Source organism: Marmota monax, unplaced genomic scaffold (genome assembly GCF_021218885.2).
Source record: "Marmota monax isolate L192 unplaced genomic scaffold, Marmota_monax_Labrador192_F-V1.1 WCK01_AAM20220418_F8-fsc00028, whole genome shotgun sequence".
Classification (NCBI taxonomy): Eukaryota; Metazoa; Chordata; class Mammalia; order Rodentia; family Sciuridae; genus Marmota; species Marmota monax.
In genome coordinates this window covers 3,427,135-3,440,069 of record NW_026694779.1, presented here as the reverse complement: position 1 = coordinate 3,440,069, position 12,935 = coordinate 3,427,135, and the positions used below count along the sequence as shown (strand labels likewise).

Sequence of the window (12,935 nt, the reverse complement as noted above, 5' to 3'; positions counted from 1 at the left end):
GATTTCTGTGCACCCTATAGTGTCTTTTTCTTTTTCTTTTTTGCTCAACTTTAAAATGGTTTGTCACTCACCTCTAAATTTTCAGCATCCAGCGTAGAGTAGTGCTGCTTAATAGCTTTATTAATTCTCCAGGCGAGGGGAAGAAGCTTGTGTCTATGGGAGACCTAAATTCAAGAGCATGTTAATGGATGGGTGTTTAGGTGTAGGAGGGGTTAAGAAATGGGTACACCATCCCCCAACTTGGTAGTGGCCCCTTTCCTGTTATTTCTCTGCCACTGCAAGAGCCCCTGATTGTTTCAGATGGGAGCGAAAGGTTTTCTAGGGAACAAGTAACCCCAATCCCTTTGCTTGGAGAAGGAATGTGACCTAGCCTGCTGGTTAGGATCAAGGAGGAGCTTTGGGGCAGGGCGGGGCCTGGGCAGGGTAAGGCGAGGGCTCCTGCTGGTACCGTACTCCTACTCCCGCTGCTGCACAGCAAGGCCCTGCTGCCCACCTTCAGGCCACAAAGCCATGTCCTGGGTTCCCTGATCCCCCAGAAGCCCATGGAGAGCCCTAGACCAGCAACCCTGCTACTGCCTCTCCTACTGCTGCTCATCGGCCTCTCTGCCTCTTCTGGGATTGGCTGCCCCCACCTGCCACACTGGATTACCCACTGTCTACTGGCCTCTCACATGGTAAGGTGCCACTGCTGGGGGGTGGGGGATACCTGCCTGGCACAGGCATAAAGCTCCCCACTCCTCTACCTGCCAGTTCTTACTTCTCTGTCCCTGTGTTCTTGTGGTAGCCACAGTGTGTCCTCTAAAGTCTGGAAGGGATTGTCAAGGTCCTGGTGTGTTGAGGGCATGGGCAGGGTGGAACTCGGAAGAAAAGAGCCACGGTGGAGGGCTTTTAGCCATGGGATTAAGAACTGGATAGTTCCTGGCAAAGAGCCCAGGGAGAATGCTTCTTAAAGGGAGTATCTTCTATTAATACCTCTTTTCTTCTTTTTGCTGCTGGGCCCTGTGCCTTCAGGACAGGAGTTTTCCTGGTGAGTCTTATTTCCTGCCCTACTAGTGCCTCTTACACTCCCTTTTGTTCTATATCCCCAGTGAGCCCTTTATTGTACTGTTTGGTTCCCACCCTGGCAAGTAGCATAAATCAGTGCAAACGTGCAGGACAGCCTGGACTTGCATGGCAGTTTACCCCAAACTCCATGAGTGGCCTCTTTTACTTAAATCCTCTTCAGATTCTGAGCTATATAGTAGTGGTGGAGAACTGATTATACCACAGAGACAGTCTTTCTTCTGACCTGTGGGGAGGATTAAGTGAGGAACATGGATACATCTGGCAATCCATGAATGTGGTTCTTCCCCTTAACCAGTCCTTTACTCATAAAAATACAAAACTAATTATACAAATAATACAAAACTAATCCTTCATATTTTATAGTACATTCTACTTGGCCAGGCATTTCCTCACATATCATCGTACTTGATCCTAACAATAGCCCTGCTTTATGAATGAAGAGGCAGATAGGTAGGTCCCATAACTTGCCCACAGTCACCTGTCCAGGATGTAAATGTCAGAGTTCAGCATGAAATCCAACGGTTAAAAATCATCATCATCATCATCATCATCATCATCATCATCTAATTGGTCTGAAGGAGGAGAGACCTCTTTATTTTTTATTTTTTGAGGGACCTCTTTACACCCTATCATTTCCTTTCCTTTCCATCTTGCATAGGAAATTCTGTGCCTGCTGTCTGTCATACGAAGTTGGCTCTCCTTCTCTCCACAAAGCCAAGGCATGCGTGGGTCTGGTACTGGCCCTGCTGTTTGTGCCTGCATCAGGTATCAGAGCCCTCAGGTATGAGAAACAGCCCAATGGAGGTGTGAACTGGGGACCTTTTTTGGGGTGGGATACTTAGGCTGAGGCAAATGGGACCTGTCATGGTAGAACAATGTCAACCTCAACAGGGACTTAGAGCATCCTCAAATATTACACCATGACTGATATCCACAAGTGTAACTGTATGATTCTGTGAAGGTGTTAATCTCTTCAGTCAATTCAAAATTTGGACATTTCTGTTAACTTGAAGGTTATTATTTCCTATTTTTTAATTTTTATATTTTTAGTTGTAGATGAACACAGTACCTTTATTTTATTTATTATTTTTTATATGGTGCTGGGGATCAAACCCAGTGCCTTACATATGCTAGGCAAGTACTCTGCCACTGAGCCACAACCCCAACCCCATTACTTTTTATTTTTAAGGTAGGATATTCTTTCTTTTTCAACTATATTTTCATTGCCTTGCATGGTTACATACTAAATATTCATATAATGCTTAAAAATTAGAAATTTCTAAGTTTTCACTATTAGAAATAATGCTACCTTTGATCCAGGCATGGTGGTTCATGCTTGTAATACCAGTTATTCAGGAGTCTGAGGCAGAAACATTAAAATTTTGAGGTCACTGGGCAACTTTGTGAGACCCTGTCTCAAAACAAAAAATAAAAAGGGCTTGGGATGTAGTTCAATGGTAAAGTGCCTCTGAGTTCCATTCCCCATTACAAAAAAAAAAAAAAAAGAAGAAGAAATAATGTTACAATGATCTATTCTGAATATGTGCATGTATCACTTTTTCTCTTCTTAATAAATTAACTGTTTTTTCATTATGTCTTACTTTTTATATAAATATTTATTATATTTTAGGTGTAGATGGACACAACACAATGCCTTTATTTTTATATGGTGCTGAGGATCGAACCCAGGTTTCGCCCGTGCTAGGCGAGTGCTCTACCGCTGAGCCACAATCCCAGCCCCTCATTATGTCTTACTTTTGAGGATTAAAGAAGCTTGGCATCATTATGCTTCTTTTTTTTTTTTTAATATTTATTTTTTAATTCTCGGTGGACTCATCTTTGTTTGTTATGTGGTGCTGAGGCTCGAACCCGGGCTGCATGCATGACAGGCGAGCGCGCTACCGCTTGAGCCACATCCCCAGCCCCCATTATGCTTCTTGATAAGATGATTTACAATCTGGGTGTGGTGGCACATACCTGTAATCCCAGCACCTCAGGAGGCTAAGGCAGGAGGATTGAAAGTTTGAGACCATCCTTGGCAATTTAGCAAGACCCTGTCTAAAAATACAAATAAAAAGGTTGAGTATATACCTCAGTGGTAGAGCATGACTGGGTTAAATCCTCAGGACCACAAATAAATAAATAAATAAATAAATGAAAAATAAATAAATAAATAAATAGAATGCCTTATTTCCCAACATTGGACCACATCTCCAAATAGGAGAGAGGCATTGAAGCCTAGATACTGAGTATGTCCTCCTCCCCTGTGCAGGCCTTCAGAGGGCCTGGTTCTACCTCCTGCTGCTGAAATCCAAAAAGTCTTACAAGTTCAAGTCCTCTCAGAGGCACAGGATGCCAGCATCTTCTCAGGTACTCTCTCTGCCAGTTTCAGCCCTGCCATGTACCCCACAGCCCTTTGCTTCTTAGTCTCTCATTTTGTTCTCTAGCCACATGAGGGAAGTTGAAAATGTGGAGATTACACAGTAAGGGAAACTAAGGCCAAAAGAGGTTGTTCAACTTGCCTGTGATTCCTCAGGTTCCAGAGGCACAAATAGAAGCCAGATTTCCTGATTCCTGACCTAAGGCCAACCTTGTTCTCTGCTTTCAGTGGAAGCTGCTAGGTAGCTGCACCCTGTCTGAGAAGGACTATCATATTTCCATCCCTTCCCCAGACATCTTTCAGAAGGGGCTGCGCTCTAAAAGGACCCAACATTCGGATCCAGAAGTAGTGGAGAGTCTCCCCAGACCAGGTTCACAAAGGAACGAAGGTAGGTTTGGGGAACAATAGGAGTTTGCTTGAGTTGTGTAGTGCTACCTGCTAAGCCCAAGTGACAGCCCAAGTAACTGAGTACCTAACTCTCCTCAGGACCTGAGTTCTCCTTTGATTTTCTGCCTGAGGCACGAGCTATTCAGGTCACCATTCCTCCAGGCCCAGAGGTCAACGTGCGTCTTTGCCACCAGTGGGCACTGGAGTGTGAAGAGCTGAGAAGTCCCTTTGATGCCCAGGTATGGAGTGTCATCCCTCTGTAAAACAGAGCCAGATCATGCTGGGTGCAGTGGCACATACCTGTAATGCTAGCTACTTGGGAGGCTGAGGCAAGAGGATTTCAAGTTCAACACCAGCCTGCTTGTTGGAGACCCTGCCTCAAAATAAAATTTTAAAAATGCCTGGGGAGGTAGCTCAGTGGCAGAGCTCTTCCCTGACATGTATTAGGCCCTGGGTTCCATCCCCAGCACACATGCACAAAAAGAACAAGAAAGAAAGAAGCTAAAACACCCAGTGCTATAGCAGATGGGGAGAGTGGGGAGCAAGGTCATTGTCCCAGACAAATTGAGATGTCTAGATTAAGCCTTCTTTGGACTAAATAGGAAAAGCAGGGGTCCTGTTACTTGGGAGGAGAGAAAAAAAAGGGGCAGGTAGAGTCCTGGAGCGACCAGGAATGATGAGTAGCAAAATGAGTATGTTTTGTACCCCCAATAAGACCTTCAGTGTGATTCAGCTTGCATTAGAAGCCTTTTCAGGGCTGGGGTGTGGCTCAGCGGTAGAGCACTCGCCTTGCACGCACGATGCCCTGGGTTCGAGCCTCAGTACCACATAAAAATAAATAAGTGAAATAAAGGTATTATGTCCAACTATAAATAAAAAATAAATTTAAAAAAGAAGCCTTTTCAATTCCCACAAGAGGTTCTTCTCAAGGGGAACAGAGTGGTGACATGTCTTGATACCCTCCCTTCTCTCATCCTTTGTTGTGCCCCTCAGGGAATGAGCATTCCCTCAAACTCCCTGCCCTTGCCCTAACATCTCACCTCCACCTCCAGTTTCCACAGATGTCATGTGTACAGTTAATACAATTTGCACAGACTGATGCCATACCCCAGAGGCCCTCAGCACTCTTCATTTATTCAGTGGTGTTGATAACTCACAACTTCTCTCTGATATTAGTATATGGATTAACTTAATTAATGCTACTAATACACTGTCTGGCATATAGTTGGAGCTCAATAAATCCATATTCCTTTCCTGTCTTTTTCCTCCTCACTCCAAGTAGAATACCTAGAGCAAATGGTCAGAATACAGAACAGAGACCCTGAGAGGAAATTTTTCAGTGTAAGAAATAAATGCCATATAAGAGAAAAATAGAGTGTGTGGGCCAATGTCCCAGCTTCCTCTTGCCCTTGTTCATGGTTCCCATATGCTCTTTCTCAGATGTCTCTTCTGACCCTTTGCTGTCTCATCAACAGAAAATCGTTCCTGGGGGCCACACTACAGACTTGCCTTATGAATTCCTTCTGCCTTGTCTGTGCATAGAGGTGAGCAGAGGAAAATGTGTGGGTTGTCGGTGGCTCCTCGGTCAAGCATCTCTCTAGTAAGTCAGGTTTTTAAAAGAACTGGATAGGGCTGGAGGTGTGGCTGAATGGTAGAGCACTGCCCAGTATGTGTAAGGTCCTGGGTTCTATCCATAGCACTATTTAAAAAAAAAAAAAGGAAGGAAGGAAGGAAGGAAGGAAAAGATTGAGTGTGACTGAGATGCTTAGGAAGACTGGTACCAGTGGGGTTGTGAGCCATATGGGGTCCAAGGTGGAAGGGTCCTGCTGAAGGGTGAAAGGGTGATCCAATCAGCCTCACCCAGATCCAGCATTCCCTGTGCAGATCTGGCTCAGCCTATAGAGAAAATACTGTGTGTTCTGGGGAATGTTCTAGCCCCAAATTCTTCTCCCATCTACCCCTCCATTTTAATCCTCCACCTTTCTGTATAAGTCTGAGGTGCTAGCACAAAACCTTGTTTGGATTAGACAAAACAAAACAAAACAAAACAAAAAAGCAGGGGAATGTCACTGCAGAGACCAGACAGCAGGCACAGCAGAGAGCTGGAGCAATGAGCAACTGCCAGTTGGAAAGCAGTTGGGTACTTGGGCAATTCAGAGTGAGGGTAACAAAGGGTACTGTGCACCTTGGGAATGGTCAAGGTGGAGGCCAGGGCAGGTGAAAGTTGAGGAAGGTGAGCCTTGTGATTTTCTTCTTGCTGGGACTAGTTCTCTCCAGGGAGAAGAGGTATCAGCCCCTCACATGCTGATCTCTCTCATACTCTGGAGTTCTTCCCCATCTCTGCCCACACCATACCCTGTCTACCCTCCGTGGTACCCTGCTGGCTTGGGTAGCTTGCATTACACTAAGGTAGAACCAGAATGAGTTTTAGGTCTGAGTGATGCAGGGAATGCCACGCCCCTGACTCTCTCCCGTTCCCCCAGGCATCCTACCTGCAAGAGGACACTGTGAGGCGCAAAAAATGTCCTTTCCAGAGTCAGCCTAAAGCCTGTGAGTGCTTCTTGTATGTACTGTAGTGCGCACAAACCCTCTCTCTGTTTCTCTTACACACCCATCACACACACACACACACACACACACACCACCTGTATTGGAGGAAGCCCCAGAAGGCATGCAGGCACTTCCCCCTGCAGTTCTGTCTGTCTGCACATCAGCCTGCCAATAAGCCTAGGGTACTGAGCATTGTAGGACTGTGAAAAGGTCAGGTGAAGTCCAGGATGTGGTCCTAAGAGGTAGGGCCAGAGACTTGGGTTCACCCCTCAGCTCTGCCACTTATTTTCCTTTGAGCCTTAGTGTCCTCATATATAAAATCATGGAACTTGTGCTGCTTCATTTTCAAACTATAAATCTTTAATAAAATATTACATGTGAAGATGGTCTGTGATATCTAAAGTGCTGCATGCACATTGTCCTCCAGGAGAAACAGGACACTGACACAAGTAAGTAGCACCAGGCAGCCTGAAGCATATGCAGGGCAGAGTTATAATTAAGGGCTAGGCTTTGGGACATAACCTCAGAAAGGGGACAAGCCCATGAAGGCTGTTGTGAGTAAAGACATTCCCTCAAAGGATCTAGGACCTGAACAGGGCTCAGAAAATGGGAGGATTTAGAAAGGAGAGATGGGAAAGGAAGGCATTCCAGGTTCTGCAAGGAGCCTAAGCAGATTTCCAGCATGGAGTACAGCAAGGGGCTGGCTGTAATGGGGCCAGGATGGAAAGAAGGATAATAAAAGGATAGAAAGGTAATCAAAGAGACTCAGAAGTAATGTTTACTCTCTGAGTACCTATTCATGCCAGGAAACATGCTGGACACTCCCACATCATCTCCTGGTGCCACTGGGATGGGGGCAGCAAGATGGGCCTAGAACAGGGCCGAGGCCTTACTCTTTGACCCTGCCACCTGCTCAGATGGCTCCGACTTCTGGAAATCAGTGCACTTTACTGACTACAGCCAGAGCGATCAGATGGTCATGGCCCTGACACTCCGCTGCCCACTGAAGCTGGAGGCCTCCCTGTGCCAGAGGCAGGATTGGCATGGCGTCTGTGAAGACCTCCCCAATGCTACTGCTCAAGAGTCAAAAGGAGTGAGGACAGACCCCCTTCCCCTCACTTAGATGGGCAGGCTTGGGACTCAGAGACCTTCTTCCTAACTAATACTCTTCTCTCCCCCAGTGGTACGTTTTAGAGAAGGTGGACTTACACCCCCATCTCTGCTTCAAGGTACAACCATAGGCAACAGAGGAGGGGGAGAGGGAGTGGGTGGTTCCTGGAGCTTGCTGACTTGCCATTTCTGAATTTCTCAGTTCTTCTTTGAAAACACCAGCCATGTTGAATGCCCCCAGCAGAGTGGTAAGTCAATAAATGACCTCAGTTAGAATCCCCTCCCCATATTTTACCCTTACCCAGATGTGACTGAACAAACCCCAGTCCAGTACTGACTTCCCTGTTCACCATAGCCCAGCCCCAATCACCTTCCACAAACAGGGTCTCTCATATCCTGGAATGTGAGCATGGACATCCAGGCCCAACAGCTGGTCCTTCACTTCTCCTCGAGGATGCAGGCCACCTTCAGTGCTGCCTGGAGCTATCCAGGTTTGAGGCCGGACACCTTGATTCCCCCTGTGTACAGTGTCAGCCAGGTATGGCCCAGCCAGGGCTGGCTCCACTAGGTCCTGTTGTTTAGAGCATGGCCCACACATCTACATGCCACCTTGGTGAGATAAATCCTGGGTGGGTGGAGACAAGCAAAACCCTGATTTCTATCTGGTTAATTTATTTACCAATCAGCCTTTGTTTAGCTGGTCCTCTGTCAGCCAATGGGTCCTCAAATGGGCAATTTCTAAACCTTTCAGCTCCTGTACTGTCACTGACCTTTCCACATTTAGCTATTCTCTAGTCCACCTGAACTGCTGCCACATTTCATATTAATGTCATCCCTGAACACAGCTCTCCTCTACCCACTCTCCTATTTCCTCAAGGCACCTGAGCAGAAGTTCTCTGATTCTCTCAAAAGTCAGAGCCCCTAGAAGCCAAAGTGTTCTCTGTACAATACTGTGAACAGATTTAACACAATATGTAGACTAAGAACAGTTTGACTAATAGACTCTCTTCTATGTATATGATATAAAAACCACAATCAAACATACCCACAAAACCACAGCACCAAGCTTACTCAGTATGACTAGCTTGTTCCAGTTCTTTCTTAAATGCTCACTTGCAGGTTATTTATTTGTTTTGCATTTTATATATATATATATATATATATATATATATATATATATATATATATATATATATATATATATATATATATATATATATATATATATATATATATATGGATTCCCAAATAGATAGTGGCAAACACATAGGATTTAAGACCAAATTATATGGGATAACCTAAAAGTAAGACCTAAACCCATTGATTCGTGTATTTCTGCAAGGTGTGGAAAAAGACTACCTTCCTTTTGAGAATCAAAAGGAAGATATAGTGATTTGAGAATCACTATATCACTATCTGCTTACAAGCTGACTGGAGAGTTAGGTTTGAGACAGGTGTGAGGCACTGGGTTAGAGCATAGAGGGTGCTCCTCAAAGATGGAGACTGGTCAATCCCCTATTTCTCAGAACACAGAGGGGAGCCACATCCCACTTGTAGACAGATAGCAATCATTTCTGTCCAATTCAGCGTGTATTTGAGGACCTACTCAGTGCTCACCCTGTATTAAGCTCTGGGAGATACAAGAGAAGTACATAACACAGTCTCTACCCTTCAGAAGTTCACTGTCTAGTAATAGGTACTACCAAAAAATGAATATATACTGCAGTTTATTAAAAGAGCATTCATATACATATCCCCTTTTAGTGCCCTCAACCCATTAATGTATAAATATTATGGCTCCCTGGGTACAAATGAAGAAACTGAGGCCCAGGGAGAAGAGGTAATCATTTCCATGCAAAAATCAGACAGCTAGGATTACAAAGGCAATAGTTAAGCCTGAATGTAGTTTTTCTGACTCCATAACTCAATTCCTCACAATATTACCTCCTTTCTTGGGTGGGAAAGTAAAGGGAGCACATAGAATTAGCCTCTCTGGTTTGTGAGCTGTTGAAGGACAGAGACAATGTCTGTGGCCACCTTCCCCAGGGCTTGGCCCAGAGTAGCACTCAGAAGATGTGTGTTGTGTGACATCTTTTCAGGAGTTGAGATCTGGGAAAGATCAGTAGGGGCTGCAGTAGCCAAGGAATCTTGACTGAAGTGACACTTGGGTCTGTAAACCTGGGTGGAATATTTTGGGGCTGGGGAGAAACTGCATAGGCAAAGACTCAGAAGCTGTACAGAGCCAGGTTTGCTTCTATGGGACAACCATTCTGCTGTTTGTTCCTACAGACCCAGGGCTCAGGCCCAGTGGCAGTGGACCTCATCATTCCCTTCCTGAGGCCAGGGGGCTGTGTCCTGGTAAGGAATCCTCCTACCCTCACTCTGTGTATACTCCCTAGCTCCTCAGGTAGTAAACATGGAAAATATAGTCTGAAAAACTGGCTTTAGCCAGGATAGTTTTTTAAATTGGATATGATTGTCATATTTACATATTTTTTAGAGCTGTATTTCAGCTTTTCCTGAAAAATTAGAAAAGCTAGGGCTCTATGTCCACATTTGGGCATGGTGACAATGGTCTAGGGCTCAGCGGTGTCTGATTGTTTCTGCTTTCCAGCTCCCTCCTGTAGCCCTGGCCAACTTTGTGAATTTACTTTTTGAATTTGGCCACATCACACTTGCACTTGCCACCCCTGCCCTGTTCTGTGCCAGCCTGGGAACTGGAACACACACAGCCTGAACTGAAGGCATCCCCTAGCCAGTGGAGACTTCCCTTCTTGTCCCCACCCCTCCTCACCCAACTCCCCCTGGAAGGCAGGGATGTTGTGGCTCAAAGGGCAGGGGCTCTGTGCCCTCAGGTGTGGAGATCCGATGTCCAGTTTGCCCGGAAGCACCTCTTGTGTCCTGATGGTGAGTTCTTGGGAGAGAGCTAACAGAGGTTGGGCGCTGAGGAGCTGGGTTTGGCCTCACCCTGCTTGACTCAGTCTCTCATAGACGCCTGGGGCTCTTGACCCTGGCACTGCTGGGCCTCACCACCCTACTGGGCGTTGTTCTGGTCTTCACCTGCCGGCGCCTACTGCCAGGTATGTTCACCTGGGGGTAACCAGAGGCTTCAAACGTGCTGGCTCCTAGGTTAGTTGCTCCCTCCTGTCCGCACCCGCCCCCAGCTCCCGACCTGTGCCCCTAAGTCTCTCAGGCCCCCTAGTGGGCAGAAATGGTTAAGGCAGAGCAAAGGGTCCTCTGTGTAGGTTGTCTTGGTACCAAGACAGTGGGCGGGGGGGGGGGGGGCAAAACTCCAGTCTGCACGGAGCTTGCCAAGTGTTGTGTGCTCCATAAGGTGTGCCTTTATTTAATTAGCCCACAAGAACCTTATGGGTCCAAGCTGCCCTAGGTACTGACTCTTCAGCACAGATAGGAGACAGCGGGGCGGGGGGTGGGGGTGGGGGAGTCACTCTACCGTGTAGCCGAAAGGCTGGGGAGGAGAGGGCCGGCTGTCCCTTGCCCTCCCCTCCCCCGCCCCGCCCCACCCCACTCTGTTCAGGTGTTGCTCCCGCCCTCAGGCCGGGGCAGAGCGCGACTGGTGCTGCTCCTGCACGCAGCGGACTCAGAACCTCAGCAGCGCCTAGTGGGAGCTCTGGCTGAACTGCTTCGGACAGCGCTGGGCGGTGGATGCGACGTGATTGTAGACCTGTGGGAGGGGACACACATGGCACGAGTGGGCCCATTGCCGTGGCTCTGGGCGGCGCAGGCGCGCGTGGCACGGGAGCAGGGCACCGTGCTACTGCTGTGGAGTGGCGCAGGCCCTGGTCCCACCCAAGGCCTGGATCCTGGCTCCACTTCCCTGCGCGCCTTGCTCCGGGCTGCCCCACGCCCGCTGCTGCTGCTCGCTTACTTCAGTCGGCTCTGTGCCAAAGGCGACATTCCCCAGCCGCTGCGCGCCCTGCCGCGCTACCGCCTGCTCAGAGACCTGCCGCGCCTGCTGCGGGCTCTGGGCGCTCGGCCTTCCACCCGAGCCACCAGCTGGAGCCACCTTGGGGCTCAGCAGTGCTTGCGTGGCCGTCTGGAGCTGTGCCGCCAACTAGAACGTGAGGCCGCCAAATTCGGCTGCCAAAGCTCGGCGGGGTTCCACCGCAGTCCCAGATGTTTGTGGCCACAGTCTGTAGGGGCACTGGCTGGAACCCCAGAATGAGCCTTTGGACCTGGATTCCTTAGGGGATCTCTTGAGGACTATTGACAGAAAAGCCTTCTTGTCTGCCTCCTAATCCAAGAGGCCTAGCCTGGGCCTCATAGTTTTGGGTTTCCTTTTCAGACTTGCTTGCCTCTTACAAACTCTAGGGGAGAGAGGCGCCCTTCAACTGAGAACTCAGACCCAGGTTCTGATGGAGAGAGGGCCCTCTTCCCATTCGAGCTCTCTAAAGCTCCAGGAAGAGCTGTCTGCCAGAGCTCTAGTCCATGCTGGAGGGGATGGGGCAAGGGTGGTGACTGCAAGAGCTGTCAGTCCTTCAGGGGGTTGGAAGAAAACCACCTGGGGCCAGGGTTCTCCATATTTTTTGGACCAAGGGAGGACTCTTGATCAAGGAAAAGTTGCTTTGGTCCTGGGTGACAAGGCTAAAGGTGGAACAGGATCCAGAGATCCAGAAATATGAATAAAAGTGTACATTATAAAGGAAGGAACACAACATGCTTCTCTAGTATGGCTGGAATGCCAAGTTGGGAGAGGGTCCCTGTGAGCCTGTGAAGTATGGGGGACATGGGGTGTATGGGGGAGTTGTATCAGTTTGTGAGTCCAAATCTTCTGCCTGCACACCTACACCCTTGACCATGTGTTCTCACAAGTAGTGCCTGGGCAAGGCAAAGGAGGACCAAGCAATCTCCTGGATCCTCACAGTGATTCTTTCAAGAGGAGGGAGAAGAAACACAGGCTCTACTAGGTGGTGTGTTCATCCTCCTGTGACTAGCCATGGCAATAGCACAGGCAGGACCTCGGCCTGGCTCTGGATCCTGTTTTCCTTCCCCGATACCATACTTGAGCCTAGTCTGGGCAGTGGGGAAAAGCCACTTTCTGGTACCTTTTAGAGCTCCTGTCCCACAAAGGGATAATGAGACCCAGGAAAGTGTGTGAAACGGGACCCGAGGTATCCCTAAGAAGGAACCCATTGGCCCTGGGATCTCAGGTTCACATGGGAAGTGGAAGTGCCCCAGGATTGCCCAAGCCCTGGGCTGGATTCAGTTGGAGCTCCTTTTTAGGACTCCCAGGATGAGTAGGAATTCCCTTGCTCAGCTATGATGCTGCACTGTCTTTCTGGGGTCCCCTCCCAGTCAGGTGTCAGCTATGGAGGAGGAGGAGAGGCCACCATCCCAGTCCAAGACTGCTGGAAGCCAGGATTGGTGTGGGTGGGAGGGACAGGGCGGGGCGGGAACAGCCGGTTGCCTGCTGGGAGCCAAA

The 12,935-nt window shown here is 48.1% G+C and overlaps 1 protein-coding gene across 4 annotated transcripts; it reads left to right on the top strand.

The window, feature by feature from the left end:
* Positions 1-315: 315 nt before the first annotated feature.
* On the top strand, positions 316-12,857 carry Il17re (interleukin 17 receptor E). 4 transcript variants are annotated; one of them, XM_046425726.2, is made up of 16 exons: positions 316-674; positions 1,012-1,027; positions 1,724-1,846; positions 3,338-3,435; positions 3,674-3,833; positions 3,932-4,071; positions 5,308-5,376; positions 6,316-6,382; positions 7,300-7,475; positions 7,564-7,611; positions 7,695-7,740; positions 7,876-8,030; positions 9,782-9,850; positions 10,348-10,399; positions 10,474-10,572; positions 11,050-12,857. In XM_046425726.2, exons 1-16 carry the CDS (start codon positions 543-545, stop codon positions 11,676-11,678), a joined length of 2,079 nt encoding a protein of 692 aa, XP_046281682.1. In that variant the 5' UTR covers positions 316-542; the 3' UTR covers positions 11,679-12,857. The 4 variants fall into 4 exon arrangements, with proteins under 4 accessions (XP_046281682.1, XP_046281683.1, XP_046281684.1 ...); XM_046425727.2 differs by lacking the exon at positions 3,338-3,435 and having other exon boundaries at positions 3,738-3,833; XM_046425730.2 differs by lacking the exons at positions 1,012-1,027; positions 1,724-1,846 and having other exon boundaries at positions 548-674.
* Positions 12,858-12,935: the final 78 nt, after the last annotated feature.